Source organism: Oryctolagus cuniculus, chromosome 20 (genome assembly GCF_964237555.1).
Source record: "Oryctolagus cuniculus chromosome 20, mOryCun1.1, whole genome shotgun sequence".
Lineage (NCBI taxonomy): Eukaryota > Metazoa > Chordata > Mammalia > Lagomorpha > Leporidae > Oryctolagus > Oryctolagus cuniculus.
In genome coordinates this window covers 36,395,354-36,423,167 of record NC_091451.1, presented here as the reverse complement: position 1 = coordinate 36,423,167, position 27,814 = coordinate 36,395,354, and the positions used below count along the sequence as shown (strand labels likewise).

The window sequence follows — 27,814 nt, the reverse complement described above, 5'->3', positions numbered from 1 at the left end:
TCGCTGGATGCTAAAACGAGTGGGTGATAGTTTGGTGCAGAGCATGTTTGTGCGTAGTCTCAGTTCATCTCCCAGCAGTTTACCAGTTGATTACAGAGGGAGACGCAGTGACTTCGCAGTGGAGAAGCCTGGCCAGCCCCTCTCAGTGACTGCGCCTTAATGACAACCATCAGAGTTAACACAGTGTGGAGTAAACTCACGAGCATGCTTCATGGTAGCTAGTGAGAGGGTGATGTCCCTGCACTAATCCTTGTTCTAGGAATGTACAACCTGCGTCTAGCCATGAGAAAGCATCCTGTGAAACCCAGATAGAGGGGTGGTCCACCCAGTAGCAGGCCTCTTGAAAGACAACAAGGTCAAGACAGGCAGACGACAGACAGACTTCTACTGCCCTGTGCATCCTAAACTAGCTCCTGGACTGTGAAGAGCATGACTGGGGCAAATGCCACAATTTGAATAGGTTATTATAGATAGGTAATACTGGTTTTTTAAATCAGAGTTAAATGTTCTGCTATTGACTGTTACACTGTGGTTATTCCAGAGAATGCCCTTGGAGTGGGCGCTGTGGCACAGCGAGTTACGCGACTGCTGGGGACACCCACATCCCATCCTGAATTTCCTGGTTTGAGTCTTTGTCTCTCCATTCTTCTGATCCAGCTTCCTGCTAATGTGCCTGGGAGGCCCAAGTACTTGGGCTCCTGCAGCCCACATGGGAGACCTGGGTGGAGTTCTTTGCTCCCGTCTTCAGCCTGGCCTAGCCCTGGGTGTTGTGGGCATTTGAGGAGTGAACCAGCAGAAGCGTTTAGGAGTAGAGGAGCACAGTGTGTCCAGTGTAATCGTAATCAGTTCAGGAGAACTAAGTGCATGCATGTACACAGAGGGGAGGGAGAGAATGCTAAAGAAGAGGAAGCGGAAGTGCACAGTGGGTGACTTTTCTTATCAGGCACGCCAGGACTCCTTGCATCATTCTTACAGGAGTTTTTTGTAGTTTGAAATTGTATCGAGATCAGTTTTTAAAAAATAAAGTCTGCAGATCAGGCATTGTGAACTAGGAGAAATGTCCGCCAGAAGCCACTGGTGGGGGGTGAGGTTTGCTCCAGCTTCCCAGACTGCAGGCCGTGAGCAGGCTCAGACCCCTCTCCAGCTTCCCGATGTAAGCCGGTGGAACAAGAGCTAGTGTAATTTTCCAAAACAGTGTTCTTCAAGTGTGTCTTCTGGCATTGTCCGAAGCTGAAGTAGCGTATGGAGAAAGACGCGTAGATTCCACGTGTGCTGTTTCTCAGAACCAAACATGCGGTGATACTCCACAGTTTGAGGTTCTGATCTCTGGCAACAGCCGTGCCTACAGCTCTGCTGCGCTGCCAAATGAACATCCACCTGCTGGAACAGACACTGGGCTAAGATGAGGACCCAACAGGGAGAACACAGGCGCCCTTCGCAAGGTGAAGGGAGGCCAAGTCCGTTTGTCAAGAAAACAGCCCTGGTCCACTAATGCAGATATAAGCTGCTGCCCTCCAGTTCTGTGCCATATAGCCTGCCAGCAATAATCTTAGCTTGGCAAATTTGGAAAAGCAAAAGATCACATTGTTTACAGCCCCATTAAAAACCGAGAACTCAGTCAGCTCGGGATAGGCCTTGCAGAGCGTCTCCAGCTGGCTACTGTGACGTGCCGATGAGCCCTCCAAAACCTAACCGTTAGTTAAGCATAGAAGACAGCGAAGGTCTGTGACAGATACACGGGACTGTAGGCTCCAGGACACGTAAGTAGTTGAAGGACGGAATAGGTAAGACAGTTTTTCTGACAAAAATGAGCAAGACCATTAGTTGCCGGGTGGCCGCCCCAATGGCTGACAGTGAAGCCGTCTCGGGAGGGGAAGGAGCGCCTGTGAGAGTGTGAGCGAAGCTGTGGCTGACGCTGCAGACTGGGGGCTCTCACTGGCGGGGGTGCTGCCTGCACCCTGCCACCCAGTGAGCCGGGCGGCCCGCTAGTTAGCAACCAGCTGACCTGCGAGTTCCTCTCTGCTCTGAATAGTGTCTTCTTTCCTTCGGGGATTATAGCATCATTGTAACAGTAGTTACCTTGTGGCATTGTTGATGAGGATCAGAGCTCTCCTATCTAAAGAGAACAGGCACCAAACAAGTGCGCAGTGTCTCTGGTTCCAGTGTCTGTTCTTTGGTCTCAGAAGCTCTGGGCTGCATGAAGACACAGATTTTAAAGGAGGTCAGCCAAAACACTTGTTTATGTCTCTGGATTCTCGTCTGCCAGGACCCTTGCGCACCTGCCTTGCTGATCTGGGATGGTTAAGATGCTGCTTCTGTGTGCACATCTGTGGCCGGCAGTGTGTATGGACAGTGCCATTGAGTCCACCGTCATTGTATGACCACCACTGCAGCAAGCGAAATGTCAGTAAAAACTGAGTGCTCACACGCTAGTTCCAACATGCTTTTGTAATAGAATAAAAAGAACATACATTTAAAGAAAAATAAAGAAACTACTCAGGCTTGTGAATGAATTTCCAGATACCTACTGGATCTAAACTTTATTTATTTAAAAGCAGACTTGGGGGGGGGGGAGGGAGGTAAAGAGAGAGAGGGAGGGGAGGGGGAGAGATGTCTGCAGGTTCACTCCCCAAGTGTCCTCAACAACCAGGGCTGTGCCAAGCCTAAGCCCAGAGGTGGAAACTCCACCTGGGTCTCCTGTGTGGGTGGCAGGAACCCAGCACTTGGGCCTTATCTGCTGCCTGGGTGCATTAGCAGGAAGCTGGGTCAGGAGTACAGAGTTGCTGGACTTGAACCAGGCGCTCTTATACGGGATGTGGGTGCCCACTGTGCCCCACATCCAACTGTCCACTCCTGGATCCATAGTTTCATGGAAAAGGCATCCAGGGAGATGCTTTGGCACCAGGCGGACGGCGCTGTGATCCCGGCAGTAGACCGTTTGCAGTCAGGTGCTCAGGTGCTCTACTCAGCCTGAGCCTTCTGCACCTTCTCGGTGAAGAGATGGAGTCATTCCCAGCCAGTGTAAGAAGGCTGCGAAGCCCCTGCCCGTTGCTGTCAGCTGGGGTCTGGCGTCTGCCCTGCTGACTCTGGCCTGTGATCTGCCTGTGTTCCTGACGCTGATGCACCTTTCTAAGAGAATAAAAATGTAGCAAGTCAACTAGGAGTAAGAACAGCCCCGACGCTCTTGTCCACATTTTGTGTTATTTATTGTTTGACTGCCTGGCTAAGTTGTTCCTAGTTTCAAGGGCAAGCCCTGACCTTATCCCGCCAGAGTCGCCAGATCTCTTGACAAAGAGGCACCAAGGCACCAGGGTCAGCCTCAGCACACTCTCCGCTGTGGAAGACGGAAACGCTGGGCTCTGGTTCACTCCCCTAAGCTCCAAACCCCACCGTCCAGTTCTTGGAAAAGAAGAGGGTGTGTGGCAGACGGGAACTTGCTGATTCCAGAACGTACCTTAAAGTTAAGGTGATCCAGACAGCATGGTGTGAGACCTGGATCAGCAGAAGAGAACAGAACAGAAGAGACTCCAGATACACACTCACACTCAGGTGATCATTTTATTTTTGACAAATGTGGTGAAGCAATTCTGCGGTGAAACAAATCTCTCTGTCCATGTCGCTGGGACCAGTGGATATGTGTGGATACAACTAGATAGCGTGGACAGTGAATCTCGGTCCTTACCTTGCTCTGTTCACAAAAATTAGTTTGAAAAAGATGGACCTAAGTGTAAAAGTTGAAGGTGAAAAGCCTTTACAAGAAAGTACATAAGAAAATAAAATTATGTGAAAATTAACATACTCCTAAATAACCAATATATCAGAGAGTAAATGAGAAAAATCAGAACTTTGATAAGAGAAAATTAAGATACTACAAAGTACAACTTTGGGATGCAGCTAATGCAGTCCTTGAGAAATTTATAGTTCTAATTGCTTGAATTAAAGATTTCAAATAAATAACTCAATCTCCCACTTTAAGGTGCAACAAAAACATCAAATTAAACCCTAAGCAAATAGAAAGGAGGGAAATAATAAATATCAAAAAAGAAATTTATCAAATAGAGACTGTGAAACCAAGAGAGAAATCAGTAAAAAGGTGGTTCTTTGAAATGATCAACAGATTGACAAACATTTAGCTAGACTGAGCAAAAAGAAGAAGAAAAGGGAAAAAAAAGACTCAAATTGGTAAACTTGGGATGAAGGAAGGGACATTACTCCTTAAGGAATTGAAAGACCTTAAGGAAAATACCATTAACAGCTGTATACCAGTATACAGTATGTTGTTACGTGTTTTCATGTTAGATTACTTGCATAACATTAAAAACATCCTGGTGGCCGGCGCCGCGGCTCACTAGGCTAATCCTCCGCCTTGCAGCGCCGGCACACCGGGTTCTAGTCCCAGTCGGGGCACCAGATTCTGTCCCGGTTGCCCCTCTTCCAGGCCAGCTCTCTGCTGTGGCCCAGGAGTGCAGTGGAGGATGGCCCAAGTGCTTGGGCCCTGCACCCCATGGGAGACCAGGAGAAGCACCTGGCTCCTGGCTTCGGATCAGCGTGATGTGCCGGCCGCAGCGCGCCAGCCGCAGTGGCCATTGGAGGGTGAACCAACGGCAAAGGAAGACCTTTCTCTCTGTCTCTCTCTCTCTCTCTCACTGTCCACTCTGCCTGTCAAAAAAAAAAAAAAAAAAAAATCCTGGAAAGACACAAACTACTGAAACTGACTTAAGAAATATAACTGTTGAATAGACTGTAATAAAGAACTGTTACTACTGATACTATGATAACAACTATATGCAAGGGACCAGCACTGTGGCAAAGCAGGTGAAGCTGCTGCCTGCATTGCTGGCATCAGTATGGACACTGGTTCATGCTCGGCTGCTCCACTTTGATACAGCTCCCTGCTCTCACTCCTGGGAAAAGCAGCCGAGCATGGCCCAAGTGTTTGAGCCCCTGCTACCCACGTGGGTGACCCGGATGAAGCTCGTGGCTCCTGGCTGCTGCCTGGCTCAGTGCTGGCTGATGCAGCCATTTGAGGAGTGAACCAGCAGAAGAATGATCTCTCTCTCTGTGTCTCTCACTCTTTCTTTGTAACTCTGTCTTTCAGAAATAAATAGATGAATTTTTAAAAAAGAAAAGAAAAGGTATGTGCAAAGAAGAGCTGAGGCCCAATTGGCTTCACTGGTAAATGTTATCAAACATTAAAAAAAAATAATAAAAATACCAATGCTTTACAAACTCTTCCAAAAAGTAGAAGAAAAAAATCCTTCCAATGCTTCCCAATTTATCCAAAGAGGGCAATATTACCCTAATATCAAAGCCAAACAAAACAATTATAAGAAAACAACAGAACAATATCTCTTGATTATAAATGCAAAAATACGGAACAAAATCCTATGAAACTGAATGCAGCAACACACAGAAAGGATCATATGCTGTGACCGAGTGGGATTGATTACTGCTATGTGGGCTTAGTTGAACAACCAAAAGCCAATCAGTTTACTATACCAGATTGGTAGAATAAAGAATGAAAACCTTTATTATAGCAGATAAGCCTCTATTATACCAGATTATATAGAATAAAGGACAAAATTTAACACTCCATAGTTTTTTAAAAAAGGCAAACATTGCCGGTGCCGTGGCTCAATAGGCTAATCCTCTGCCTGCGGCGCAGGCACACCGGGTTCTAGTCCCAGTTGGGGCACCGGATTCTTTCCCGGTTGCCCCTCTTCCAGGCCAGCTTTCTGCTGTGGCCAGGGAGTGCAGTGGAGGATGGCCCAAGTGCTTGGGCCCTGCACCCCATGGGAGACCAGGAGAAGCACCTGGCTCCTGGCTTCGGATCAGCGTGGCGTGCTGGCTGCGGTGGCTATTGGAGGGTGAACCAACGGCAAAAGGAAGACCTTTCTCTCTGTCTCTCTCTCTCACTGTCCACTCTGCCCTTAAAAAAAAAAAAAAAAAAAAAAAAAAAAAAATTGAACAAAGTGGAGATGGAAGTGAACTTCCTCAACCTGATAAAAATGCTTCGATGAAAAACTTCATATTTAATGGTGAAGACTGAATACTTTCCCCTGAAACCAAGAACAAAAAAAATGATATCAGTTTTCACCACTTTATTCAACACTGTGGGCAAAAAATGGCCACAGCAGTCTTCATGTTGGAAAGGAAGAATAAAAACTGTTTGAAAGTGCCATGAGCTTGTGAATACAGAGTGTAAATAATCCACAGACTAACAACAAGAACTAGAAACAGATTTAGCGAAGCGGCCAGATGTGAGAGCCACGTACAGAAACAATCGGGTTCCTGTATACTTGCCGTGAACAATCTGAAATAGAATTAAGAAGACAATTCCATTTACTCTAGAATCAAATAAGATAAAACTCTTGGGAATAAATTTAACCAAAGTACAAAATGTATACTCTGAAAACTGTAAAATGTTGTTGAAAAAAATAAAAGAAAACTTAAATAAATAGAAAGATATTCCTAGTAGGAGCTGGTGTTGTGGTAAAGCTTCCACCTGCAACACTGGTATCCCATATGAGTGCCAGTTCCTGTCCCAGATGCTCCAGTTCCAATCTGGCTTCTTGCTAATGGCCTGGGAAAAGCAGTGGAAGATTGTCTGAGTGCTTGGGCCTCTGCCATCCACTTGGGAGACCTGGATGAAGTTCCTGGTTTTGGCCTGGCTCAGCTCTGGCCATTGTGGCCACTTGGGGAGTGTGGCTGGAAGATCTGCCTGTCTCTCTCTCTCTCTCTATAGTTCTGACTTGAAAGACACCCGTGTCCATGGGTTGAAAGCCTGAATATTGTTCAAGTGGCACTATCTTCCAAATTGATTTACAGATTGACGCAACCTTTTATAAAGTTTGGCTTATGTCTTCATAGAAGTTGGCAAGGTAACCCAAAAAATGTGCATGGAAAATCAAGGGCTAAAAACTCTTATGAAAGGGAAGAATAAACTTGGAAGAGTCATATTTCCTAATTTCAAAACGTACTGCAGAGCTGCATAATTGAGGAAGCATGGTGCTGGCCTAAGGTCAGCACGAATCAGTGGAATAGAATTGAAATTCTAGAAATATGCACACTGAAAGTCAAGTGATTTTTTTTTTACAAGGGTGACAGTGAGGAAAGAACAATATTTTTAACTCTTGATGCTAGAACAGCTGCATGCAAAACTGTGATACTGGACCCATACCTCACAGTGTATATAAAAGTTAACTCAAAGTAGATGAAAGACTAAAGGAAAGAGCTAAAACTGTAAATCTTCCGAGAAAATCTCAGGGCAAATTTTTGTGACGTTGTTCTATAATTGGCTAGGGTGATGGTTGCACAACTCTGGATATACTAACAAAAAGGCAGTGAATTTTACACTTCACATGGGTTAATTTCATGGTATGTGAATTATACCTCAATTAAGAAAAAAAAAACCAAAATGGGTACTTGTGCAAACGCACACACACAAAAACCTTTAATGGGCAATTAACAACAGAAGATAAATGTCCAGTGAAACAGGGAAGGATGAAGAGTATCAGTTATTCGGGAAAATTGCCAATTAAAACCGTAATGAGATACCATTGCATGCCAAACAGAATAGTATAAGTACCAAGTGCCTGCCTGATACAGAGATTCCCACTAACCTCTCTTATCTTTGCCATGGATTATTGTACCTCATAATGACACTCCAGGGGCCATCACGTCTGCTGTTATCTCCACCACTGTTACAGCCTGGACCACGAAGACTTGTACAGTGTTCAGCACGAACCTACAAAGTAAATAAATATATGCTTATCTTAGGACAAGCCTTCATGCTGGCTCGTCAGGTCAATCCACTGTAAACGCAAGAAGTGGGTTCCCTCACGTTTTAGGTCTGTCTCCTTAGATTTGTACTTTTCCCAACCTCCTCGTAAATGTAAAACAGAACCCTTTCTATACCCCGAGCAGCAGTCATCGCTAGGCTGTTGTTATTCTGTTGGTAAATAGCTGAAGCTCGGAGACTGATCTGCTCGAAGCAGGACAGCAGTGGAGCCAGTGTCTCTCTAGTTCAGGTCCAACAATTGCAAAGCCCTGGTGGTTCTGACTGTGTCCCCTTGCCTCAGGAGACAAGAGGACATGGCGTTTCCTGTAAGAAAAAAATGGACTGGCCTTTTGAGTTTCAGAGCGATCTTTTTCAGAAGCCATATTTAATGTATATCCCAGTATTAAGAATCTGTGTTCAGTTGTTAATGCAATAAGCCACTATTGAGTGCTTTCTGCATGCACACACCATGTTGGGTATTTAGTAGAGAATATATTGATCCTGACTTTTAAAAACTGAGTTTAGCGAAGAAAGCAAGTCTGCAAATAAACATTTGCAGTGTGGCAAGATAATTGCAGTGGTAGGCGTCTTTAATAAGTAGGATGGTAGCATAGGAGGAAGTGATCAGCTCGGCTGGATGCCCATAGAAGGTGAGCTGGTTGAATTGGACACTCAAGGCTGTGTAGGAGTTTGTCACTTGATACATGGCTGCCTCTTTCTGTGCTGTGACTGACTATGGAACCATTTATGCATAATTTATACTTCAATATCTTAGTGGTAGGGTTAGGTAAATAACCACTTAAAAATAGAAAAAAAAATCATTGTTACTTTGCAGGAATGCTGTGTTCCTTTACACCTTTTTAATAATTAGCTTTGTGTTCAGATATAATTAAAACCTCTTGGCAAAATACAGCAGCCTTAGGAGGGAATGCTTTTTGCTGACATGTGCTTTGAAAAATACATTGCAAAACAGCCAGCTATTAGAGTTCTTTAAATTCTGTTGCATCTGCGTTTTTTCGGAATTTAAAGCTTAACTGGGAAGATAAAGGAAGAAATTTGTGAATTCATGAAGAATTTGCCTGTTCTTTTATCAAACTCTGGTAAAATTGACAAATTAATATACTTTAGGACATATGCTTTTCATTTTTCTAGAAAATAAAGCTTTAAACTCTAGTTGTGACTGTAGTTTGTATATAAATGGTTTCATACAAATGCAGCAGTGTTTAATTTCTAATGAAACTATAGTTAAAAAATTTTGCAACATGTACTTAGCAAAAAGTTTATTAGCTGGGGCCGGCACTGTGGCATAGTGGGTAAAGCTGCCGTCTACAGTGCCAACATCCCAAATGGGTGCCAGTTCAAGTCCCTGCTGCTCCACTTCCAATCCAGCTCTCTGCTATGGCCTGGGAAAGCAGTGGAAGATGGCCCAAGTCCTTGGGCCCCTGCTCCTGCGTGGGAGACCTTGAGAAAGCTCCTGGCTCCTGGCTTCGGATCGGTGCAACTCTGGTCCTTGCGGCCATCTGGGGAATGAACCAGCAGGTGGAAGACGTTCTCTTTCTGCTCCTCTGTAACTCTGCCTTTCAGATGGATAAATCAATCTTAAAAAAAAAAAAAAAAAAAAAAAAAATTGGGGCCGGTGCTATGGCGCAGCAGGTTAAAGCCCCAGCCTGCAGCACCAGCATCCCATATGGGCGCCAGTTCGAGTCCCGGCTGCTCCACTTCCAATCCAGCTCTCTGCTGTGGCCTGGGAAAGCAGTAGAAGATGGCCCAAGTCCTTGGGCCCCAGCACCCATGTGGGAGACGCAAAAGAGGCTCCTGGCTTTGGATCAGCTCAGCTCTGGCCGTTGCAGTCATTTGGGGAGTGAACCAATAGATGGAAGACCTCTCGCTCTCTCTGACTCTACCTCTCTCTCTGTCTTTCAAATAAATAAACAAAAAATCTTTAAAACAAAAGTTTTTAGCATGAATGATTTTGAGCAATTGCTAATAGTCACCTGTGTGGTTGTTACCTAAAAGGGGGAGCATTCAGTTATCACTTTATCAATAGATGTCACCTTAGAGCCAGTTTTCAACATCATTTTATTTAAGTAACATGCTCTTGTTTATTTCCTGTTAGAGCCCTTTTGTCTCCATTTCATTGTTCCATACCCTTGGGGCAGACAGGGCAAACTGCAAGGGAAATGGGGCTCTTCTAGGTGCAGGTGCTTTGATTCGGCCACTTTTACTCCTTTTTCTTTGGGGCCCTGTGGGGCAGTCAGAAGGCTCCCTGCTGCCTGTTGCCCGTGTGTTGAAGTGCACACAGGTAGACCTAGAACACAGCGTGTCTGCCTACAGGTCCTCAGAACAGTGACTGTCAGCCATCACAGAAGCAAAGCTGGGAGTTTTGTTTTAGCTACTGTAGCAGCTGAGGGGCTGCTAGTGTGTAGTAAGCCAAGTGTTTCTTGTATGAGGATGGCAGAGGTTCCTGATGTGTTGTATTTAGGAACATATGTTTAAATATCTGTGAATTTCATGTAATGTGAATTTCATGTAATGTTTAATGGCATTACTCTGTGTAATCATTACCTTATGAAACTATTACTGTATGAATCTAGTCATATATTCTATGTGAAACCATGTGCTAAGAATTGTACAACAAACCATATTTCCAAATCAGGGCCTCGTGGTGAATCCAGAGTGATAAAAAGGAAATACTTCCTTTCGTTTATGAATGCAAGTCAAAGAAAGAAAACTGTATTTCGTTTCTAGATTATATAAATGGTGGAGAACTTTTTACTCACCTTTCTCAGAGAGAGCGGTTCACAGAGCACGAGGTGCAGATCTACGTGGGAGAGATCGTACTCGCCCTGGAACACCTCCACAAGGTAAGACGCCTCGCAGGGCGAAGTCTGCAGCCCAAGGAGCTCGTGTTCTGCATGTCCTTGTCTAGGTGGTGGTTGTGAATGCACACTTCCAGAATGTTCCCAGTTTTCTCACTCTAATAGTTCCTTCTTGAAAAATCTAATTTCCTATTGTCGTTGTGGTGCAGATTAAACCTGAGCAGTGTTTTGGCTTTCTTTGTGAAAAAAAAAAAAAAAAATCCTAATCGTTACTACAAAATATCAGTAGGATTAAAATATTTTAATGCTTAAAATAGCCTGTCAAATTAAACCACAAGTCATAATGTGTGTTTCCTCACTTGTGACATACTCCATTGTAGACTCTGCCTGTCCATCTTCATGGTGTCTCCTGATCAAGTGGGGAGTAACAATTATTTCTCACCCTTCACCCTGGCTTTCTCTTCCATTTGGTTTTGTCCCTAGTACCCTGTGTGGTCCAAAGCCCCACCTTTCTCATCCGGTTAGCATGAACTCAGTGCTGAAAACTTTTAAATAGAATTTGTATCCATGACAGTTTGAACTCTGTAAAAACTGATTTAGAACTTTTTTTTATTATGATTACCATTACTAATCTTGATTCATGAAATTTTGACCATTTTTTTCCTTAATGAGGCAGTATTATTGTAGAAGCGAATAACCATTATGTGGACTACTGGCCTGTGTGTTTTTCCTCCAAGATAAAATTACCAACATGATTTTTCCCAAAGGTATGTCAGACCCTGTGGAGACCAATGAGACCTGAGTCACTAAATTGGGAAATACGGGTCCATCAAGAAGCCACTCTTCTCTGTCATGTTGTATTCAGGTCCTACCCAAGCTTAAAATAAACAGACTAAAGTGCTGATAATAAAGCAGAGAGAGAGAGAGAGAGAGAGAGAGAGAGAGAGAGAGATGAAGGGCAAAGGCAGGGGAGGATGAGGTTTTTAATGGGACAAGAAGGTTGGAGTAGCCAGATGGAGGCAACAGTGGGAGAGGCTGTGAGGAAAGATGACGGGAAGATAGGAGATTAGGGGGCAGAGGACATTTGGCTCAGCAGGTGGGATGCTGCCACTTGGGATCCACGCACCCCATATTGGAGGAGTTTGGGCTCCCTGTGCCGCTGATCCAGCTCCCTGGGTGACAGCAGGTGATGGCTTAAGGACTTTGGGTCCCTGCCACCCATGTGAGAAACCTGGATTGAGTTCTGGACTCCTGGCTTCAGCCTGACCCAGCCCTGGCTATTGTGGGCATTTGGGGAATGAAACCAGCAGATGGTCTACACCTGTCTCTGGCAGTCTCTGTCGCTCTGCCTTTAAGTAAAAATAGTGAAAACAAATAAAAATTTAAAAAGAAAAGCAAAATGAAAAGTAAAAGAAGTTAGAATCAAGAAAAGGGTTCTTCTCACTCCAAACAGAAACAAAACTACACAGAGGGAGGAAGATGGTTCAGAACAGAAGAGTGAGAGAAAGGACAGCAGAACAAGGAAGGAAGGAGAGAAAAGGCACCGGGTGGAGAGAGTGGGGAGGCAGGCTGAGGCTCAGTGGAGAGGAGAGGGGCAGCCAAGCAGGACTTTGTACCAAAATCCTGGCACCGACCTTGGTCCTTCTGCTGGGATTATCCATGTAGTGACAACCTTCATGCTTACGGTTGTTTTTGTGGGATATAAAATAGGTAAGACATCTTTATTCAAGAAATGGATCGGACCAGGAGTAGTCTACAAAGACCTTTGAAATGTATGCTTGGGGTTATTGTATGTAATTAAAAATAGATTTTTTTCATGTATTTGAGAGACAGAGCGAGTGCTCCCATCTGCTGGTTCACTCCCCAAATAATTACAAAGGCCTCAAGGGCTGAAGCCAGGAGCTGAGCGCTCAGTCCAGGTCTCCCACATGGCTGCAAGAACTCAATGACTTGACTATCACTGCTGCATCCTAGGGTCTGCATTAGCAGGAAGCTGGAATTGGGAGCTGGAGCTTGGCTCTTCACTGTGGGACATGGGTATCCAAACTAGCACCTTAACCAGCTGGGCCAGATGCCTGGCCCAGAGGTAACTTTTTGTAATATAAAAATGATGGTATGAATCATCAGAAATACTGGAGTAAAAACAATAAAATACAAAGCCCTGATTAGGTAAGCAAGAAAATTCAGGTTTTGATGTGTGAAACTTTAATTCTTTTAAATTTATTTATTAAAGGAAAGTCCATGAATATTCATTACTATTCAAACACAGAAGTAAAGAGCATATATACACATATATATAGAGAGAGAACTGAATGTATTTATATAATTGATGTGGAGTGAAAAGCAATATAGCTCGGCTGCATGTTGCTTAGTCTCCCTGTCCTGAAAAGATACAGATTCATACAACACAAAGCCAGCAGTATTAATCTCGATGTAGCTACTTATACAAGGTTTCACAGGAAGAGACAAAAATGGAAGTCTCCCAGGAAATGATGAATTAAGCATATAGGAGTTTAGTTTTCCCGTAATTTTTTTCTAATGAGATCTTTTTTAAAAAATATGCTATTGGTTGTTAGATGCATGTAATGTTTCAGGCCAAAGTATCTGTTCAATGTAGAGTCTGTATGTTTTCCATGTAAAACATTATTAAAGTTCTTGGAGGAAAATTCCTAGTGTTTTTCTTTGTGTAGTTCTGTGTCTAATTTTAAGAGATTATAAAAAAACCTGCTTTTTCATATAGTACTTAGTGTTGAGAAGAGCAATATTTGTAAGCTTAAAACATTTAATTCAAGCCAACATAACTAAAAGCATGAACCAAATTCATGCAGATCAGGCACCTCTTACGTGGCTAGATTTGTTTATATAACATAGCTGATGTATTAGCTGATGTGCTTTGGCAAACTTACATGCAAAATGGAATAGAGAACTATAGAAAATGTTATTTGATTGATTACCTCTGCTTTTTTAGAACCAAAGATTGGCTAAAATTAACTTGTTATCTTCAGTCTTACTGTTTAAAAGCCTGTTATTCAGCAAGGCTTTCTTAGTCCCCTATTTGACACATGGCATTGTACTCGGTACTGGATGAATGCATAAGAAATGAAGAGTAGTAGGGTAGGAGAACAGCTGGCAAACAGGAAGGACCCCGCGAGTATCAGTCACTCGTGGGTAGGGGCCGTGCAGACCTGGGAGCCACGGGACTCCCCAGGAAGGGACGGCGTGGGAACTGGTTGCACAGGAGGGCCTCCTGCAGCCCTTGGGAAGTGAGGGACACTGGTGTCTTGGTGACACAGACACCAGAGGGCCATCTGGAGTGAGAGCCAGGAAGAAGCCTAGAGCCAGGAAGAAGCCGTGGTCACCAGGAAGCCACCGAGATGCTGCTCCATCGGGGGCGGTCCCTCATGGCACTGCGAAGGAAGACGTAACGTTGGGGAGGTGCAGGGGGCCAACTCCTGAACCGGGAGAGAGGGCGTGGCCCTGACTGGCACCGAGAGCCACCCGAGCATGCCGAGAGCAGTGCCTTTTTGTGTTAATGTAGATTCAAAAGACTGTCCTAATGCATTTTTTGGAAATTATTTTAAAATACCTATGTGTTTGTTTTCACAGTTGGGCATTATATACCGTGACATTAAGCTTGAGAATATTCTACTTGATTCTAACGGCCATGTGGTGCTGACAGATTTTGGTCTGAGTAAGGAGTTTGTGGCTGATGAAGTGAGTATTACATTTCAATTTGAAGTTAGTAATAACGGGATGTAAACAAGGATGAAAAAGTAGCTACAGAACAGACATAGACATTTCACAGACATGGTGATGTGGGTTATGGGCTTGTGTGCAGGTTTGTCTAGGGAAACATTTTGGCATCAGTTACTATAAATATTTTCAGTTTAAAATGACCATGGAACAGCCTGTTGGAATACAAATAAAACTTTCATGGCTCTATCAGAATTTGTCAGTTAGAAAAACTATGCATTTACCATTCCCCGTGTAAAATATAACTGAAAAGTCAAATAACCTTCCAGTTCTTTGGGGAGAATAGTGGCTTAGATGGTAGCCAAGAGATCATAAAACGAAGCACAGAGTGACATTACAGTCGCAACGTAGGACGTGCTAGAATGGCCTTTTAGATTCACTTGACAGGAATGAAAAAGCTCTACTAGTTCTGATTCTTTAATAATCTTGTTGTCTTTTGCTCAAAATGAAATAAGATATAGTAGCTAATATGCAAATTTTAAATGTAGAGCACTTTATGTATGCAGTATTAATTGGAACTTGTTTAATATTATGAATACATTTAATGACATGTAAAATTGTATATCTGTAGTGATTAAATACTATTTATGTAGCAGTTATAACAAAATTACATTATTATAACATTAGTTACTCAATATAACTAAGTAGATTTGAATTCCAATTTAACTTTTATCCAGGAGTTTGTTGGAATGGAATACAGGATCATAGTAAACTTTTTGCAGTGAAGAAGTTTGTTATTGTAAAACATCATTCTTTGGTTCCAAATTAGGTCTATTTGTTTATTTCTGATTGCTTTTTGGGATATTCCCAAAGCAATCCTAGGTGAGTAAGGTAAGTGCTGAAATTATAAAAACTAAAGGTCTCAATTACTTAATAAATATTTACTGACCATTGCCACTATGCTAGGAACTGGACAATACAATGATAAGTAGAATCGAACTGATATCTGCCTTCGTGAAACTGTGGTTATAACAGTAAATGGCTTGTCTTTGATTGGTGACTTTAAGGAACTTACTTTCAAGTTTGGTCTGTAAGATGTCTTGCTCCCTTGTAACAGCATGGGTGGCTGCTTCGGCAAGCCAAGCACCTTTCCTGTGCTTCCTGAGGGAAGCCCTCTGCGGTGAAAGCCAGGGGCCAACAGCGGGCAGCAGGCAGGCACCCAGAAGGGAGAGAGCAGCAGCCACAGTCTGGAGCAGGAACCAGAGGCTGGGGGGACAGTTTAGGCTCCCGGAAGCCCCTGAATCCTTTGCCATGTGTGAGAAGCCCAAAGCTGGTTAATTTGCACCCCTGGCGCCTGAGAACTGCTGCGTCCCTCAGAGCAGGAGGGTAGGTGCTCTAAGGGCCCAGCGGGTTGGCTGCAGGTGTCTACAAGACAGGGCAAGCCCCCAGCTCCCTTCCTGCCCCTGTTCACACAGACAGAGGCACCCTCTCACCCTCAGAGAAGACTGAGAAGGTCCAGTAGTCAGAGAGGGTTCAGAGATGGGCACCACTGAGGCTGGCAGCACAGGAAAGTGACCCACAGTACTGGGCTGTGCCCAAGGCCTCTTACCACCGCTTTGGGCCTGATGGCTTCCAGGGAGGGCGAATGGAGGATTCCTCTCTGAGAGCAGGAAGAACCAAACACCCATAGGAGCTGGTGAACTCACCCAGCCACATCGCTCTACAGAGAAGCCTGCCGCTGGATAAACCAAGCCCATTTGTGGTGATGTCACAGTTTCTTTTTATATTTTCCTATAACTGTGTGTTTACAGCATTACTGAGAGGGGGCCATAGACTTCAGCGTACTCTCAGGGGATCCTTGGCTTGTGGAGGTGTGGGAGTCCCTGGCACAGAGAGAGGTGCTGGTCACCTTTGGATCTCCGCAGAGCCATTCCTTCTCTGCCCATTCACCCTGTCCACGTTTCTTGAGGACTCCTGTGTGCTAGGTGTTGCGAAAAATCGCCCATAGAGTCCTTATCTGTAGGCATTGTGTGTGTGTGTGTGTGTGTGTGTGTGATCCTTTGGAATCGTTGGAAACAGAACCAAAACCAAGACTAAACAGAAACAACTCAAAGTCGATCAATACAAATTAGGCAGAAGTGCCGGGTGCCTAAATCAGCCGTGTCATGACTCTGGTGTTTCCTGCTAGTCAGGCCAACAGCCGTCTCTCCCGGAAACGAAGAGGCTCCCAATCTGAATCCATAACTTTTGAGCGCTTAGTTGTGTGGGTGCAAGCCCAAGTGGGGAAGTGGTCATTAGGTCCCTTTGTTGTTTGCTGAATACAGCCCAGCTGTGTTCAACCTAACTGTTAAGCCGGCAGGTCTGCTCCCAATCCGTCTTTCCTCCTTAGCCCTGGAGGGCATGCTGGCTTCAGGCTTAACACTCAGGGCAGCGGTGGGAATTCTCTTCTGAGTTTCCTAAAATTGGATCTAATGACCCTTTACTCCCCTGATTCCACCAGCACGTATTTAGCAAGTCTCCCTACCTCGGCAGTCTCTACCGTAAAGTATCCCCAGAAAACGATTTCTGTTTGATTATCCAGTAGTCCTTTCTGGTTCACATGTCAGCCCTGCTCCCTAGTGTCCAGACACCCTCTTTCATGGAAGGGTTTCTTTTTTCTCCATCCTTCCTCTGCCTCCTTGGTTTCTGTGTGGATCTCCAAGTGCCTTCTGTCTTGTTCATCCTCTTCCTCGTAGACCCTCTCTGGCATTCCAGCACGCCTACTCTCCTCTATCTTAAAATCCTAAAACTGGAGAGGTGGACGGGTGGGTGGATGGGCTTCCCTCAGAATCTGTCCTGTGACGCTGTTGTCCCTTCCTCTAGTGTCAGCACCTGTCCCTTTGCCATCTCTGCTTACTCAGACATCACTTTTTTTTTAAGCATTTTACTTATTTGAAAGGCATAATTACACACATAGAGAGAAAGAGAGACAGAGATCTTCCATCCACTGGCTCACTCCTCAAATGGCTGCAGCGAACAGGATTGGGCCAGGCTGAAGCCAGGAACCAAGAACTTCTGGGTCTCCCATGTGGGTGCAGGGGCCCAAGGACCTGGGCCATCTTCCACTGCTTTCCCAGGCCCATTGGCAGGGAGCTGGATTGGAAATGGAGCAGCCAGGACTCAAACTGGCGCCCATATGTGATGCTGGCATGCAGGTGACAGTTTTATCCACTACGCCACAACGGCAGCCCCATCACTCACTTCTTCATCCAGTCCGCTTTGACTTGCGCCTTCTAGCAACTTAGCGACACTGTGCTTGCCAATATCGCCTTGACCTCAATTTTAATGCTTTTTATTCCTTCCCTTACTTGACTGCCTAGTGATGACCTCGATGCCTCCTGCCCTGGCCGTGTGACTCGACGCTCCCTGACTTCTTTCTCTCACTGAGTTTTGCAGGCTCTTCTCTCCGCCCATCCTCGGTACTCTTGTTATGCCGTACTCTCTCCTCCCATGCTGCTGATCCCAAGATACACGTGACCCTGACCTCTGCTGGGCTCAAGACCCAGAGGTGCTGTAGTGTGTCTCCACCCAGGTCCTCAAACTCACCGTTCCCTAACCCGAACTAATGTTCTCCCACCCAGGTCTACTCTGTCAGCATATCACCACTTTAGATATAAAAATGCTGGCCTTATTTGGTATTTATATTTAATCTCCAGGAATTTTAAAAAAATTTAAAAAAAAAGAATTATTTATTTATTTGAAAGGCAGAATTACGAAGAGGCAGTGGCGGGGTGGGCGAGGTCTTGGATCTGCTGGTTCACTCCTCAGATGGCTGCAACGGCCCAGAGCTGCGTTAATCCAAAGCCAGGAGCCAGGAGCTTCTTCTAGTTCTTCCACGAAGGGTGCAGGGGCCCAAGGATTTGGGCCATCTTCTGCTGCTTTTCCAGGCCATAGCAGAGTTGGATCGGAAGAGGAGCAGCCGGGACTTGAACCAACGCCCATATGGGATGCTGGCACTACAGGTGGCTTTACCCGTTATACCACAGTACTGGCCACCAGGAATTTACTTTTATAGCTTTTACATTCTTTGGTATTTCTGCTCATGGTACAATTCTCATTTCTACATATTCATTAATAATTTAAAAGGTATTCACCGGGTTCTAGTCCCAGTTGGGGCGCCAGATTCTGTCCCGGTTGCCCCTCTTCCAGGCCAGCCCTCTGCTGTGGCCAAGGAGTGCAGTGGAGGATGGCCCAGGTGCTTGGGCCCTGCACCCCATGGGAGACCAGGAAAAGCACCTGGCTCCTGGCTCCTGCCTTTGGATCAGCGCGGTGCGCCAGCTGCAGCGCGCTGGCCGCGGCGGCCATTGAAGGGTGAACCAACGGCAAAGGAAGACCTTTCTCTCTGTCTCTCTCTCTCACTGTCCACTCTGCCTGTCAAAAAATAAAAATAAATAAATAAATAAAAAATAAAAAAAAATAATTTAAAAGGTATTGATTGAGTACCTACTGTGTGCCAGGTATTATAGTAGACCCTAGAAATGTGGTGGTGAACATAACAAATTACTTTCCCTCTATATTCTAGAGTTATTTGTCAAGTATTAACTATTAATAGATAATAACTTACTAAGTAGATTTATATACAGGGTAAACTGGCTTATTTTATAAATTTTTAAAACAAAATTTCTATTATAATGAACACCTTATAAAATTTGATACTTTACTGATACTTTCTTTTCTCAACTGCAGAATTTGATGAATCCCTTGAGATTCTGAGAATAAAAGAAGACACTTCTGAATATCTGCAGTGTATGTCTTCCAGAACTTTTTTGATCGTATGGTTTAGCAGACATGTGTTGAGTTCTTACTGTGACTCAGACAATCTGCTAGATGCTAGTATTTGATTCTAACACTAAAGACTTAAATTTCTTTTTGAGTCAGTTACTATATTGTTGAGGGGAATTTTATATTTTGTTTTTTAAATTCTTTGATATTAGTTTATAGAATTTCCTTATTTTTTAAAAATCTCTTATAATGTTTGCTTTTAAATCACCAATATTATTATTGATTTGCGACTTTTCTTGATCAGTTAGCCAGAGGTTTATCTCTTTTCTAGTTTTTGATAAGGAATAACTTTAATCAAGCCTCTCAGTTTGTTTTCTGTTTCTTTGGTGATGCTCCTCTATTCCTTTGTTCCTGTTACTTCCTATAAGTTTCTTTCATATTCTTTGAAAAAATTTATTTATTTGAAAGGCCGAGTTAGAGATGGAGAAAGCATAGGGAGAGAGAGATCTTCCATTGGTTCACTCCCCAGATGGCCACAATGGCTAGAGCTGGGCCGATCCAGAGCCAGGAGCCGAGAGCTTCTTCCAGGTCTCCCATGTGGGTGCGGGGGCCCAAGTATTTGGCCCATCATTTGCTGCTTTCCTAGGACTATCAGCAGGGAGCTAGATTGGAAGCGGAGCAGCCAGGACTCGAACCAGCACCCATATGAAATGCTGGCATCGGCCTTGCACGCTACACCACAATGCTGTCACCTATATTCTTTTTTCTAAACTTTATGGAGTTAGACATCTAGCTCACTGACATTTAATCTTTCTTTTTTAATAAAGCTGTGAATTTCTAGGAACAGCTTTAGCTGCATCCCACGAGTTCTGATATGTAGCATTTTAATTTTTACTCTAATATTTATTTTTCATTCTTTGGGCCATGAATTATTTATAAATAGACTTTTAGGTTTTTAAATTCATGAGATTTTGGGTTACCTTTTTCTAAGTGAATTCTGATGTGTTCTGTGATTAGAGAACAAAATGTATAAAATTTAATTTCTGTAGAATTTGTGATTTGCTTTGTGACCTCAAACATGGTTGATTTCTGTAAATATGCCACATATATCTGAAAAGACTGTGTTCTCTAGGTGTTGGACTCAGACTTCTGTACGTATTCATAGCATCGATCCTGTCTTCCGCATCTTCACTGAGGTTTTTCCTGCTGGATCTGTCAGTCAGGAGAGAAGATGTTAAATACTGTGATTGCAGATTTGTCCATGTGCCCCTAATGAGATCTCCGTTTTTGTTTGATGTATTTCCAGGCCCACTTTGAGTGTGTCCGATTGTGACGATGGTGATGACTGCGTGACCCTGTCTGGTTGTAATAATTCTGCCTTGCGCTGCGTCCTCCTGCTGTGAGTGAAGACGCTGCAGCTTCCTGCGGACCAGTGCTGCTTGCGCATGGCTTTTTCTCTCTCTACTTTCAGTCTTTCTTACTCATTACATTTCAGATCCCTTTTATTTATTTATTTATTTTTTATTTTTTTTGACAGGTAGAGTGGACAGTGAGAGAGAGAGAGACAGAGAGAAAGATCTTCCTTTTGCTGTTGGTTCACCCTCCAATGGCCGCCGCGGCCGGTGCACCACGCTGATCCGAAGCCAGGAGCCAGGTGCTTCTCCTGGTCTCCCATGGGGTGCAGGATCCAAGCACTTGGGCCATCCTCCACTGCACTCCCTGGCCACAGCAGAGAGCTGGCCTGGAAGAGGGGCAACTGGGACAGAATCCGGCGCCCCGACCGGGACTAGAACCCGGTGTGCCGGCGCCGCAAGGCGGAGGATTAGCCTAGTGAGCCGCGGCGCCGGCTGAGGTCCCTTTTTTTAATCTAGAAAGTTTCTGGCTTTCAGCTAGTGAATTAAATCTGTATATTTTGATTACTGATATATCTTATTTATTTCTTGCGTTACTTTATCATCCTTTCTCTTTGCTTTCCCGCACTCCTTCCCTGTCTTTTTATTTAAATGATTAAGATCGCTTTATTTCATTTCCCCTAATGGTCTAGAAGGATGCACTGGTGCTGTCCATTAGTGGTTTTTCTCCCTCTGAAACTTTCAACCTGTGTACTGATGTCACAGAGCCGGAGCTATCCATTCTCTCTCAGATAGTTGTGATCATTATAAAAGCGCTAGAATGTCTTCACTAATGGGTTCTTGAAATTCATGTTGTTGTTGTTCAGTAGCTTAGTCACACCTTGTGTTATATTTCCCCAAATTAACCTTCATGTAATTAGTGTTTGCATTTTATAAATTCAGTGCTTGTCTACATAAGCTCACTTTTCCTTGTTTTCTGTGTTCACTCTTCTTACATCTTAGTCTTTTCTTTTGAGTTGTGTATTTCTATAGCACAACCTTTAGATTTTTTTTTTTTAATTTTATTTTGACAGGTAGAGTTACAGACAGTGAGAGAGAGAGACAGAGAGAAAGGTCTTCCCTCCGTTGGTTCACCCCCCAAATGGCCGCCATGGCCGGTGCTGTGCTGGCCCGAAGCCAGGAGCCAGGTGCTTCTTCCTGGTCTCCCATGCGGGTGCAGGGGCCCAAGCACTTGAGCCATCCACCAGCCTTCCCAGGCCACAGGAGAGAGCTGGACTGGAAGAGGAGCAACCGGGACTAGAACCTGGTGCCCATATGGGATGCTGGCACCGCAGGCAGAGGATTAACCAAGTGAGCTACGCCGCCGGCCCCTAGATTTTTTTAACAAGGATCAAGGAATAGTTAATTCTGTTGTCATCCTAAAAGGCCTTTATTTTCCCTGCACATTTAGTCATCATCTAGCTGGGTATAGATATGTATAGAAATGGACTTTGGCCTTTAAAATTTTTTGTGTATTTCTCAAGCGGTAGACATAGAAACATATACACAGAAAGAGTCGGGTGCTGTGATTGTGGTACAGCAGGTTAAGCCACCACCTGTGATGCCAGCATTCTTGCAGAGGATGCTGGTTTGAGTCCTGGCTGCTCACCTCCAGTCCAGCTCCCTGCTAATGGGCCTGGGGAAACAGCTGAAGATGACCAGAATGATTGGGCCCCTGCTACCCACTTGGGAGACCCAGATGGAGTTCCAGGCTCTTGGCTTTAGCCTGGGCGAGCTCTGGCTGTTGTGACCATTTGGAGAGTGAATCAGCAGATGGAAGATCTCTCTATTTCTCTCTTTGTCTGTCTCTCCCTCTCTCTCTGTAATTTGGCCTTTCAAATAAATACCTAAATCTTAAAAAGAGAGTGAGGGGGCATGCACTCATCCACTGGTTCACTCTCCGAATGCCCAGTGGCCAGTGGTGGGCCAGGGCAAAGCCAGGAGCCAGAACTCCAGGGAGGTCTCCCAGGCAGACAGCAGAGCCCACTTGCTGGAGCCATCACCCCAGCCCCCCAGGGTCCGCATTAGCAGGAAGCTGGAATCAGGAGCCAGAACTGGGTATCAAATTCAGGTACTCTGTCAGACACAGGTGTCTTAGCTGCTAGACTAAAAACCCACTCTGCCTTTTGCTTATACATCTTTCTGTTAAATGAAAGATTTCAGAACAAAATAATTCTAAGGCTTAGGGACTTATTATGAGACAAACCCTCTTGTGACCCCTCCCAACTGAAGAGGTAGAAATTTGGCACTCATGAATATACTCACACTTTTTTTAATCTTCCTGAAACTTCTGCAACATTGTGGATAATTTTGTTAAAAGTACCTTCTAAGTTACTAATCCTGTCTTTAGAGAATCTAGTTAATCTACTTATTTTTAATGCTTTTTAAAATTTCATATGTTCTACTTGATTCCTTTTCGTATCTTTATAAATCTGTGCTGCTCCATTATTTTATGATGGCTTCCTTTCATATCTTCTACAACATACTGGTCTTTTACAGATTTTCCTCCAGCACCTCCAGTAACCCCCTAGTCCTTGTGTCTGTGGATTGTAGTGACACTGAAACTTCAGGGCTTATCTCTGGGAGTCCTGGGCCAGCCTCTGAGTCTGGCATGTGCCCAGGGAATTGCCATGTCTAACCAGATTTCTCGTTTGTCGTCTTTACTCTTCTGTGGGGAGAGAGCATTCAGATCCCAACTCTACACGAGGCACGAGCCTGGGGTTTGGAAGTCCTGGGATGAGCACTTTACTTGCTTATTGTTGAAGCTCAGGCAAAAACAAACCTGTGCCAGCGGGTGAATTTATTTCTCTAGAGTTTGCCTTCACTGAGGGCTCAGCTTTCTCAGGTCTCAAGGTTTATGCAGGACTGGTAATTCTAGTCCACCACATCTGAGCCAGGGCCTCATGATTTGCTCTCAGGGGGATATTAAAACTTGAGACCTGTAACTCACTTCCCTCCCTCTGTAGCCATAGCACTGGGCCCTATTCCCACCTCTCTCATTGTCTGCACCCTTCTCCTGGCTGGCACCCACGGATCTCCCTTCCTGTCTTGTGAGCGTAGTCGTGGGTGATTAGCAGTGCAAAATTTACTTCTTTAAAAAAAAAAACAAAACAAAACTCAAACATAAGAACTATGTCTGTGTTGCGGGATTTGCCAAAACTGGAAGTCTTTCTAAATACAGGATGGGAAGAAGACATCTTTTCGTTGGTAATTTTGCATTTAGCTCATAAATTTATTTATTATAAGTGAATGAGCTTGGGACGGAACATTCGGAAATGAATGGTAGGGCTGGCCTGATCAGTTCAGTTCTGGTGAGAAGCATCTGCAAGCTGGGCAGTGGAGTTCCTCCTGGACCTCCCCTGGAGGGAAGCCAGTTTATTTCCAGTGTTTTGTGATCCTGATCACCGAGGAACCAGGAAGCTTCCCTGATTGGCTAATCGTTCAGGGCAGGGTGGGCTCACACGCTGCATTGGCTCTTCTCTTGGTCCAGTGGATTTTCACTCCCAGTCTGGAGAGCTGTCAGTCTAAGTCCTGCTGCTTATAAAATAGTGTGGGCATAAGGGTTAAATTGTAAGCAAATAATAAGCCATAATCATAAGATGATTTAGCTGTACTGTCTTAGCCTTCTCATAGCATAGTTTACGAGCTACTACCTGAAACCTTCCCTGCCTGGACCAGAGATTTTGGGTTGCGTGTTAGGGTGTGTCCCTCCTCTGTCACAGCTCCTCGGTTTGTCTTCTTGGTAGAATTATTTGTTTAAGACACTTTTTAATTAATTCACTTTTTATTTGAGGGGCAGAGAGAAAGAGCTCCTGTCTGCTGGTTCACTACTCAAATACCTTCAGTGGCTGGAGCTGGGCTGGGGCCTGAACTGGGAGCTGGGGAACTCAGTCCATGTGGATTTCAGTAACCCAATAAGTTGAACCATCACTACTGCCCCCCAGGGTCTGTGTTATCAAGAAACTGGCATCAGGAGCCAGAGCTGGGTATCAAACCCAGGTATTCCAGTGAGAGATATGTCTGTCGTCACTGACATCTTAATTGCCAGCTGAACACCTGCCCCGGTGGAATTAATTAAAAGGCATTCTTTATACACTGAAGATAACATACATTTTTCTAGGTGGATAAGTGAAGATTTCAAAGTTAAAATTGGTAATATTTTTACAAATAGAAGATAAACTCTTAGGAAATTGTGGTGGAATTAGAAACCAGTGGAGATAACACGAGAGAAAGCAACCGGATTTAGAAAGGGTGTGATGGCGATGTTCAGGAATAACAGGCTTGAGCAGGATTTGTCTTGGCTTACTGTTCTCGGTAACCGGGACTTCCCAACACTTAAGCTTCAATTTTTCTGTCCCCTGAAATTTCTATCAAGTGATTACCTTTTATTATTAATGTGTATCCTACCCACTTCTCCTCCCTAATCCCTCCCCAGCCTGAAACCAGAGAAGCTAAAATGAATTAAAAGTCCAAAAACCAAATGGAGGGGTTGAAGGAAATATCTTTCAATATTTGATTTGATTCTGAGCTTCCTCCAAGTTGAGACAATAAAGAAATGAGGTACAGCCCAGCGCTGTGGCATAGTGGATAGAGCCAACGTCTGCTGTGCTGGCATCCAATATGGGTGCTGTTTCAAGTCCTGGCTTCTCCACTTCCAATCCAGCTCCCTGCTAATGCACCTGGGAAAGCAGCGGAAGGTGGCCCAAGTCCTTGGGCCCCTGTCCCCATGTGGGAGACCGAAAGAAGCTCCTGGCTCCTGGCTTCAGATCTGTCCAGCTCCGGCCATTGCGGCCATCTGGGGAGTGAACCAGTGAATGGAAAATCTCTCTCCCTCTCTCCCTCTCTCCCTCTCTCCCTCTTCTTCCCCCTCCCCCTCCCTCTCTCTCCCTCAGCCTCTGCCTAAGCCTCTCTGTAACTCTGCCTTTCAAATAAATCTTTTAAAAAAATGAGCTACATAGCTCTCATTGTTAGATAGAATAAAACGCAGTAACCAGTGGTGATTATCAGACTTTTCCAGTACCAGTAGTAAGATAAGTATTTCATAGATCTTTTACATCAAGTTTAGGAACACCAAAAGAAGAGTCCAGATTTTCATGACTCCCAATTTGTAACATTTAATCTTTGCTTCTTATTGAGAAATAAATATGCATAGTTTCAAAATAATGGGGGGGGGGTGGCGCTGTGGCTCAGTAGGCTAATCCTCTGCCTGCAGCACCGGCACCCCAGTTTCTAGTCCCAGTTGGGGCATGGATTCTGTCCCGGTCGCTCCTCTTCCAATCCAGCTCTCTGCTCTGGCCCGGGAGTGCAGTGGAGGACGGCCCAAGTCCTTGGGCCCTGCACCCGCATGGGAGACCAGGAGAAGCACCTGGCTCTGGGCTTCGTATCAGCATGGTGCGTGCCGGCCGCAGCAGCCATTGAGGGGTGAACCAATGGAAAAAGGAAGACCTTCCTCTCTGTCTCTCTCTTTCTCACTGTCCACTCTGCCTGTCAAAATAAATAAATAAATAAAATAATGGGGGGGGGGCCGGCACTGTGGGTTAACACCCTGGCCTGAAGCGCCTGCATCCCATATGGACACTGGTTCTAGTCCCAGCTGCTCCTCCTCCATCCAACTCTCTGCTAAGACCTGGGAAAGCAGTAGAAGGTGGCCCAAGTCCTTGGGACCCTGCACCATGTGGGAGACCCAGAAGAAACTCCTAGCTCCTGGTTCCTGGCTTCAGATCAGTGCAGCTCCGGCCATTGTGGCCATCTGGGGAGTGAACCAGTGGATAGAAGACCTCTCTCTCTGTCTCTACCCATCTCTGTAACTGTGTCTTTCAAATAAATAAAATAAATCTTTTTTAAAAAAATAATGGGATTGTCTTAAATGGAAATGTTTATATTTGCTAAAAAAGATTAGTTTTCTAAATAAAATTCTGGAGTTACTTTTATTTCGTTCAGTACAGCAAAACTTTTATCTTAAAGGTGTCTTAAAAATCCCATGTGGATGCAGGGGCCCAAGGACTTGGGCCATCTTCCATTGCTGCTATCCCAAGCCATAGCAGAGAGCTGGATGGGAAGAGGAACAGCTGGGACTAGAACCGGTGCCCATATGGGATGCCGGTACTTTAGGCCAGGGGTTTAAAACCTGCTGCACCACAGCGCCTGCCCCTTAAAAGTATTTTTTAAGATGACAACAAATGATGTCAGTAATTTTTATTTTATTATAGCTATGTTGTGATTTTTGTTTGATATCTAAAAAAGAGCAATTACATAAGATACAGTAAACTAACCAAAAGCACTTTAGTTTTAACAAGCTTAGAGGGTTTTTTTAAAATAATTTTTGAGGTTTTTAAACAATTCAGTAAACAGATAAATGCTTCCTAGTGTATAATTTTTCCTTCTCTAAACATATCCAACAAAAGGTTAAAAGTCATTTACTGTCTTTTGTACACCTATTAATGTGGACTAAATTTTATTTACCATTTGTCCTTCTGGTAATTTTCCACGTAATTAGCATTTGGTCCTGAAATGAAGTAAAGAGATCATGATATTTGGTTTATGATTAATATCAATTATTTAATAACATGGTTCTGCCAACCTAACAAAAAAGAACATTTCTTTATAGACCTAAGTATACTTCAGTTATTTCTATGGTTTCTAGAGGGAATAGTGATCTTTCAGTGTTTGTAGAACTTAGGAAGAATACTAAGCCATAATTTTATTTTTAGTTATAGAAGTATATACCTATTATATCGATAGTTTTAATACATTTAATGCCATGGTATATATATTCATTACATATAAATTCACTGCATTCCTTGTTTCTGTGAGATTGTGTAACCTTGAGCCAATGAAGCAAGAGACTTCAGCAACTTCGTTAGAGTAGTATTCTTTATAATAAATATTTTTATATTATTATATTCTTTATAATAAATATAAATAAATAATAAAATGATAATAAAAAGGAGTGTTTACTCTCCAGGAAACCTGGCTGGTGGAATCTATGAAGGGTCAGTTTTGTGGAGTTTTGTAAGATATTTCATGGCGCCAAAGTGCCTTTAAAGGTTCCCAAGGCAGCTGTGGGGACATGCAGGGTGTACACTCCTTTTACAAATGCTTGCCACCAGGAGTGGCTTAGCTTTCAGATTGTTTGGGATTTTGGAAGATTTGCATGTGTAGTGAGACATCTGGGGGATGGGATTTGAACCTCAACAAAATTCATTTATATTTTATGTACTCCTTAAGGGCATAGCCTGAAGGTAATTTTATGTGATATTATTAATAATTTTGGTCACGAAATGGTTTCCTGGTGTGTAATTTTCCACTTTTGATGTCATGTCCATACTCAGAAAATTCTGGGTTCTGGAGCATTTTTGTATGTCAGATTT

At 44.0% G+C, this 27,814-nt stretch overlaps 1 protein-coding gene across 3 annotated transcripts in view; it reads left to right on the top strand.

The window, feature by feature from the left end:
* RPS6KA5 (ribosomal protein S6 kinase A5) overlaps positions 1–27,814 on the top strand; it is a 174,128-nt gene that overhangs the window by 104,430 nt on the left and 41,884 nt on the right. For all 3 annotated transcript variants that reach the window (XM_002719601.5, XM_051826133.2, XM_051826134.2), the window contains 2 exons: positions 10,529–10,644; positions 14,206–14,313. In XM_002719601.5, the coding sequence (XP_002719647.2) occupies positions 10,529–10,644; positions 14,206–14,313 (224 nt within the window). The remainder of the gene's footprint in view (positions 1–10,528; positions 10,645–14,205; positions 14,314–27,814) is intronic.